The sequence below is a fragment of the Cannabis sativa genome, chromosome X, assembly GCF_029168945.1.
Source record: "Cannabis sativa cultivar Pink pepper isolate KNU-18-1 chromosome X, ASM2916894v1, whole genome shotgun sequence".
Lineage (NCBI taxonomy): Eukaryota > Viridiplantae > Streptophyta > Magnoliopsida > Rosales > Cannabaceae > Cannabis > Cannabis sativa.
In genome coordinates, this window is record NC_083610.1 from 21,529,313 (window position 1) to 21,538,107 (window position 8,795).

The 8,795-nt window shown below is 32.6% G+C and overlaps 1 protein-coding gene across 1 annotated transcript; it reads left to right on the forward strand.

The window, feature by feature from the left end:
- The first annotated feature begins 2,474 nt into the window (after nucleotides 1–2,474).
- Nucleotides 2,475–5,652, forward strand: LOC115702820 (protein FAR1-RELATED SEQUENCE 9). The gene is made up of 3 exons (XM_030630258.2): nucleotides 2,475–2,687; nucleotides 2,854–4,341; nucleotides 5,255–5,652. The coding sequence occupies exons 2-3, from the start codon at nucleotides 2,860–2,862 to the stop codon at nucleotides 5,420–5,422; spliced, it is 1,650 nt and encodes a 549-aa protein (XP_030486118.2). The 5' UTR covers nucleotides 2,475–2,687; nucleotides 2,854–2,859; the 3' UTR covers nucleotides 5,423–5,652.
- Nucleotides 5,653–8,795: the final 3,143 nt, after the last annotated feature.

Consider the following 8,795-nt stretch of genomic DNA (forward strand, 5'->3'; position numbering starts at 1 on the left):
AAAAAGTTCAATGACACGATTTAGTACATGTCAAACCATAAATTTAAAAAGGGTTATTTGCGGCAAAACCCCCTAAAGTAGGGAGGTTTTTGCAACTAATCCCCAATTCTAAAATTTTTGCGGTAAAAATCCCTAAACTCGAGTTCTGTTAGCAGTTAGCCCTTTCCGTCCATTTTTGGCTGTTAAATGCCATGGTGGAATGTTCACGTGTACACAGTGTACACGTGGCACAATTTTATTGGTCTACGTAAATAAATATTTAAAAAAATAAAAAATAAAAAAAAATATTTTTCTTTAAAAATTAAAAAATTTAAAATTAAAAAAAAAACAATTTTAAAAAAATAAAAAATAAACCCTAATAACCTTAAACCATTCCCACCCTTCTTCTCGTTCTCTCTCTGTCAAGCCGCCCCATTCCCACTCTTCTTCTCCTTCTCAATCTCCACCACCACTTCGTCTTCCTCATCTCCTTCAAACACCCATCCATGACCTCCAAAATCGGAACCCTAATATCAACCACTTCAAACACCCAACCGGCGATGGCAGAGGTGGAGATTCTGACGATGAAAGCCTCGGTCTCGGAGAGGTGGAGATTGCTCTCGCTGGTTCGAGGAGATGGAGCCGCATCTGGGTCGTCGAGATCAAGAGGGTTTTAGCGATCTGGGTCTGGGGGATTCGGGGATCTGGGTTTGGGGGATTCGGAGGGTTTGGGGAATTTGGGGATTCTAGGGTTATGGTGGATTAGGGTTATGGTGGATTAGGTTTAGGGCTTTGGATGAGGACGGTGAGGTGTGGCTGCGCGGACTGAATCGGTGAGAGGGAGTGTGTGTGTGTGTCCAGGGGAGGCGGGAGTGTGTGTGTGTCGCTTTTAGCAGAGAAGAAGAAGAAGAAGAAGAAGAAGAAGAAGAAGAAGAAGAAGGAGTTAGGGTTTTTTTTTTATAAAATTGTATTTTTAATTTTTAAAGAAAAATAATTTTTTATTTTTTATTTTAAAATAAATAATTTTTTTATTTTTTTAAATATTTATTTACGTGGACCAATAAAATTGTGCCACGTGTACACTGTGTACACGTGGACATTCCACCATGGCAGTTAACAGTATAAAATGGACGGAAATGGCTAACTGCTAACAGAACTTGAGTTTAGGAAGTTTTACCGCAAAAATTTTAGAATTGGAGGTTAGTTGCAAAAACCTCCCTACTTTAGGGGGTTTTGCCGCAAATAACCCATTTAAAAAAGAAAGTTAAAAAATAGTATATGGGATAATTCTTTTTTTTTTTAATGTATAAAAAATCAGAATAAATACTCTCATACTACATATTTTTAGAGACTAAATTGTTAAATAGTAAAAATTTAGAGGGTGTTTATACCAAACAAACACTCATTTCGTAATAAATAAAAAGTTAATATAATTTTGGACCACGTGTTTAACAAAAGTTATCGATTTGATTATCTATTTTGTTAAATGACAAAATAAATTTGATATTTTTTAGAATAATACAAATAGGACCGTAAGATCAATTTTTGACTAATATAACCAACTTGAAGATAATTCATAACACGAACAGAATCAAAAAATATAATTAGTTTTATCATAACACCTCTATATCGAGTTATTATTAAGTTTTATTTTGATAAAAAATTAGTTAAATCACTATTTAGTACTATTTTGAAAAATATAAAATACAATTTATTATTTAACAAAATAAAAAGTTCAATCAATAACTTTTAACATATCTAAAATAGTTGTACCCTTAAAGAGAATTGTTAAAGGGCATTATTGTTGCCTAACACCTTCCTCGATGCTAGGGATGTACATTGGTCGATTTGCTCGGTTTACATTACATTTTATTTAATCCAAGGTAAAGAACGAGTTACAAAAATTTAAGTGTAACCCGCTCAATTAAGAAAAAAAAGTTTCAACCCACCCAATAAATTGGTCAGTTTAGTCGGGTAAACCCGTCCAGCACTATTTTTTTTTTCACATTCAATTGTTATACTTTAGTTATTGTGATAATGAGATAAATATAAAAATTAAATTTAAAGTTGAAATCATCCGTCATAAAAAAATATAATAGTTTAAACTTTTTATTTTTATAAATATGTATAAAAATTATATAATATATAGATTATATATAATAAAAACACACATATATATAAAACTCTTTTAATCGGGTTGGTCGGGTTAGTTCGGGTTGATATTATTTTTAACCTGTCCAATCGGGTTATATTTTCGTCGTGTTTTTCGGTTTGTATTTTTCGTCGAATTATCTCAGTTTTGTTTGGACGGGTTGTTCGAGTTGGGCGGTTTACAAAAATTTATATACAGCCATACTCAATACCACATAGCTATTAATGTAATTATGTATCTGGTCTCGTACAACTTTAAATTTTTTTAAAAAAAAATATCACTAACCAATCGTAACATGTCACCTATAAAAAGTGCACAATACCAATGCTCTAAAATAAATAGCTATTTTTTTCATTGTTTCCTCATCCATTTTCATTAGTCCGAGTCTCCAAAACCACTGATATTCTTCAACACCACCTTTATTTTTTCTCAAATTCACACAAAAGAAAACCCTTAAAACCCCAAAATTTCTCCGTCACTCTCTCTCCAGTTTCCGACTTGGGTTTTCCGGCCAACCCACTTGACCGGTTCTCCACTCTTCAATCATCGCTTTCAGGTAATTTAGTTACTACTTATGTTTCATTTCTTTGTATGTATTTGATTAATATTATTCATAGTAATGTGAAAACCCATCTGGGGTTATCCTTAATAGTGAGTTTACTTAGCTTAGAGTAAACCCTGATGAGATTTTCGAATTCATACTTTTTTCTCTTGTGGGTTAGATTTACATGAGTGGTAATAGACAGAGGACCCTTGGGGGTGGGGGTCAACATGTATTGGATTACTTAAAGCGAATGCAAGCAGAGAATCCTGCTTTCTTTTATGCTGTTCAAAGTGATAGTGAGCATTCTGGAGGGAATATATTGTGGGCTGATGCTTCTGCTAGGTTGAACTATACTCACTTTGGAGATACAGTGATTTTTGATACTACATATAGAACACACCGTTATAGGTTGCCATTTGCCTCTTTTACTGGGTTTAATCATCATGGGCAGCCATTGTTGTTTGGGTGTGCTTTGATTCTTAATGAGTCTGAATCATCCTATGTTTGGCTTTTCCAGACTTGGCTTCATGCCATGTCTGGACATAGTCCTGCCTCGATTACAACTGATCCGGAGAGGCTAATACAAAGTGCTGTTGCCCAAGTTCTTCCTGGTACCCGCCATCGTTTCTGTAAGTGGGCGATTTTTAGAGAAACTAAAGAGAAGTTGCCTCAACTTTATCAGTCTCAGCCTACTTTTGAGGCTGAGTTTAAGAAGTGTGTTAATGAGAGTGAGACAATTAATGAGTTTGAGTCTAGCTGGGAATCTCTGCTCCAAAGGTACTACATTATGGACAATGAGTGGCTTCGATCAATGTACAGTGCTCGACAACAGTGGGTTCCTGTTTATATGAGAGATGCTTTTTTCGGCGAGGTGTCTGGGACTGAGGGAAGTGGGGGTTTGAATCTGTTCTTTGATGGGTTTGTGAATGCGTCCACCACCATTCAGATGCTTGTTAAACAATATGAGAAAGCTATAGTGAGTTGGCATGAGAAGGAACTAAAAGCAGATTATGACACTATCAATACTACACCAGTTTTGAAAACACCATCTCCCATGGAAAAGCAAGCTGCTAATCTCTATACTAAAAGAATATTCAAAAAGTTCCAGGAGGAATTGGTTGAGACCCTTGCTAATCCTGCAACCAAAATAGATGACTCAGGTACTGTTGCCACTTATAGAGTTGCCAAATTTGGAGAAGACCACAAAGCAAACGCTGTTAGCTTCAATTCTTTTGAGATGAAAGCTAGTTGCAGTTGTCAGATGTTTGAATATTCGGGAATAATTTGTAGGCATGTATTAGCCGTTTTTCGAGCAAAAAATGTCCTGACACTTCCTTCTCAGTATGTTCTTAAACGATGGACTAGAAATGCCAAGACTGGACCTGTCGTTGAAGAACAAGCTTCAGAATTGCCAGTACATTTTCGAGATTCCTTAACTGTTCGCTATAACAATCTCCGTCAGGAAGCAATCAAGTTTGTTGAAGAAGGTGCTAAATCTATCCATATATATAATGTGGCTTTAGATGCTCTACAAGAGGCTGCTAAGAAGGTTGCTTCTATAAAGAATCGAAGTTCTGGTGCTACACAAGGTGCTACTCTGGCAAATGGAGGTAGCCAAGAGTTGCATTCAAATGAAGAAAATCAAACGGCAGCTTATCAGTCTGTAGTAAGTTCTAACTACTTTCCAATATCCATTTAGTTTTAGATTATTCCTTTACTCTGTTTTTTCTCTGGTAGCTTGTATAACTCAATCTTTGTGGGCAGTTTTAGCTTAACAGATTTGCATCTGCAGCTCTTATCTGTGCGTAGAAACATATTTATTTATGGCTAATTAAGATTTTTGCCCCTTAACTTTGACATGTACCAAATCATGTTCCATGAATTTTTTTTGACTGTTAAAAAATTATTCTGAACTATTGATATTGTTGGATTTAAGGATTTTTATTCAATTTCATTTAATTTTACTAATTCGGTGATTGTCCATATACTAAATCATGTTTCCCGAATTTTGATATCTACTAAATTACGTCTCTTGAACTTTGACATGTGTCAAATCATGCTCTCTGAACTTTCATCTATGTTAGATTTTTCTTACTAAAATTAGATAAAAATCTTTACATTTAACAATCTCAATAGTTCAGGAAAAATTTGTAATGGTCTTCAAAGTTTAGAGAATATGATTTGGTACATGTCAAAATTCAGGGGCAAAAATCCTAATTAGCATTTATTTATTTATCTTTAGAAGAGTTGTGTTGACATTTTTTCTCTGTAGTGTTTATTATTTCTTTATTATATTTGACAAAGTGTTTACTATTTCTTTGTGATTGTCTGTACTACATCATCCTCAATGAGCATGCAGTTTACAAAATTTCATTTACATAGTGAAACAATTTTCTGCTGTGTATTTTGACTGATGTACTTAACGATTATTATCGATGAGCATCGGTCTTTGAAATTTTCTTCTTTTTGTCATGAATTCATATGGGGTTCTGTCACCAATGAATTCATGAACAACCAGATAAAATTGACAACATATGATTTAATATGCACTTGTATCCATCTTCTCCCTCATTTTGCAGGATGAGAAGGAAAAGAAAATTAACGAGCTAACTACTGAGATAGAGAACACTAATCAACGGTGTGAGGTATATCGAACGAACCTGCTTGCAGTTTTAAGAGATATGGAAGAACAGAAGTTAAAGCTTTCAGTTAAGGTTCAAAATGCAAAGCTTAGTTTGAAGGAGTAAACCAGAGATTGCAGAATAGGTCTTATTAGCATTTTCCACTGTATTTGTTTCCTTCTCTAGCCGCGCAGAGATACCAAACGCCATGTTCGCCTTTTTTTTTATAGGCTTATCTAAGCAGAGGAGTGGAAGATGTGGTGGACTGGACATATTTGTATTGAAATGCTTGTATGTTTTTACTGGTATGAACTTGAGAAATGAAAGAAAAAGTGTTGAGTTTTATTGTTATAAAACCCCGAAGGAGATCACAATTAGAACAAAAAAAACGACACGTCGTTTATTAGTTAAACGACTCATCAAATCGGTTTTGTTATTTCACCAATTATAAATGTTTTGGTACAAAGTTATAGAACCATGTCTTCTTAACTTTGAGTAGTTTGTAAATGGACACAACAAAGTCTTTCTTTGATTTCTTAATAGAAATTTAGCACTAAGCACAAGCAATACCAGCTTTTTAATCTTATAACATCAATGATTAAATCTCACGCAATAGTAAGTAATCACACAACACAATTTTATTATGAGATAAAGTTTTCCAAGAATAAAAGTTGGTCTTCAAAAAAATAATATTTAAACAAAGGAATAATCTAGTGGGAAAGAAAAGTAAGAAGGCATACAAGAATATGAAGGATTCTTTCAAATGAAAAGATAAATAAATAAGAACTATGAGTTAAAGGAAAAAAGTTGCACTAACATACCTTAAGAATAAATCATAGAATGTACTACTTTTTTTACTTGGGTAAATACGTGCACTAAAATTATGCCGTAAAACATTATACACAGTGATATGATACTCTTTTTAAACGAGGTAAATATGATTTGTTAAAATAAATAGTCACATCACTGTATATAATATTTTGGTGTACGTATTATCACCTTTAAAAGTGATATTTGATATTTTTTTCTTCTAAAATCATAACCGAGACTCTTAATATTAGTGAAAGTGTAAATTTAAAGGAATAAAGCAAAAGAAAAAAAGAAACAATGTTAGGAGAAAAGTAAAAGAAAAAAGAGAGGAGGAAGAATTTCAAAGTGATTCTTAACTAGTTACTATGCATGCAATTTTAGTCCTCTATCATAGGAAGGGGGAATCCACTTGTACCCTCGACCCTGAGTAATAATGAGTTTAAGAAATTTTTTGAGAGTATGTTATATCTAAAATAAAGTGTGAGTATTATTAGGTATCTTTTTACAAAATTTTACAAAAATATTATTTTTCAATGCAAAAAAATATAATATAAAAATTTTAAACCTTGAATTTAGATGAGCCTTAAGCATGGGCCTAACTCGCCTTAACCAAGACCTATGTCGAACAAAAAGCAGTCTCTCTCATATTACAATTGTATGCATTTCATTTTAATCATCAATTTCTTTCTCTTCCAATATTTTTTCATCTTATTTAAAGGTTTGATAAGTGACTCACCAACCAAAACAGGAAAATTTTGTGGGGGTAGCATCAATAAATAGATACTTAAGCCTTGATTCATCAAAACAAGGTTTCTTACAATTGTTGGAACTTCTCAATTGAATTGTGAATATTTTTTTTGTTGAGTGTGTAACTAAAGTCTCACATTGTTTAAAAATAGAAAATATCATGATTATATAAGGATGAACAAAATTTTTATTAGTTGAGGTTTTTTGAAAAAAATGTCCAAAAATAAATTTGTAAGCGTTTAAGCTCAAACCAGATAATATCATACCAATATAAAAATACAGAGTGTCTATCATCCTCATAAAAAGATGGTATGTGTACATATTTTAACTTGTATTGATAGTAGGGGTGTTCGCGGTGCGGGTGGTGCGGTTTTTAACCATTTTTTCAAACCAACCCGCACGTGCGGTTTTTTCAATTTTCCAAACCGTACCCGCACCGCGATACTAAAAAACCGCACCGCAAAAAATGATGCGGTGCGGTGCGGTTTCTGCGGTTTATGCGGTTTGAACTATCACAATTTTTTTTTTTTTGAAGTCATCATAAAATAATTAAACTATCATTAATATAATTATTACAAAACATTTAAGAAAATACAACAAACTTGAGACTAATATAAGTTATAACAACAACAATAAGTTAATAATCTTTTTAAAGTTTCAACAACACACCTAAATCAAAATAATAAACTTGAAACTAATTAAATTCTAACAACAATATAAATGTACAAACACAAACTTTTAATTCCAAATTTCAATACACATGTATGGGCTTGGGTTTGTTGCTAAGAAGAGAGGGTTTGTGAAGAGTTATGGATTTTTTCCTAAGATTTATGGGCTTGGGTTGGACTCATATGTATGGGCTTAATTAAATAAATATAAAAATTAAAATTTTAAAACATGCGGTGCGGTGCGGTTTGAATCGCGGTTTAATAATTCCAAACCGCAAACCGCACCGCACCGCGCGGTTTGGAAAAAATTCAAACCGCAACCACACCGCGAAGAATTTCAAACCGTATTTTTTTTGCGGTGTCGTGCGGTGCGGGCGGTTTGAGCGGTTTGATGTACACCCCTAATTGATAGAATAAGTAACATTACATATTACCCTTAGATGGGTACAATGGAAACAAACCTCGAGAGACAAGATTACTCACATTAAAGTTGAAAAATCAATTGGAGGCATTGTCACATCAAAAAGTGGTACTACTTATAAAAACCATCTTCAATTCATAGTTCTTTAGTTTTATTTTTATTTTCTTTTGATTTTAAAGTACAAGAGCATTCTAGAAAACCCAGCATGCTATTTTCTTTTCTTCCAAGTGTGTTGAAACTCCTTTATTTGTTAAAAGAGATGAAGAATAAAATCCAAATCACTAGTGGAATCAAATGATTCTTTCTTTGTTCCTCTTTTTTGGATTAAGGAAGTAGAAAGAGTAAATATCAAAATTGGTTAAAGAAGAGCCTAATCTAAAGTTCCGTGATTCTTTCAATACACTTGTCAATTTTTTTTTGAATTACTTTGACCCTTATTGATTAAAGAGATTATTTTACAAATATAATTGTACATAATTTTAAATACTTTTATAATTTTATTTACAAAAAGTTATATCTTTTAATGTATTTTTATATTGTATTTTGTTATTTTTTTGTTGTTTGAATATTATTTTTTTGTTATTTTTATGTAATTTTTTTTGTTATTTTTGTATTGTTTTATAAACATCGTAAAAATGTAAAAAAAAAACCTTTGAATTTGAGTCTTGTGCAATGGTTTTGAGCCCATTATTAACTGTTCTCTTATGTTAATTTTAGGGAATCTTGAGCCTCAATAAACAAAACTAACATCTTTTCAAGGCATTAGATTCCATGTTAGCCAAAATGGCTATATATTCCTCACTCAACCCAATTATTTTGAGCATTATAACTAACAAAATTGCCTTAATAACAA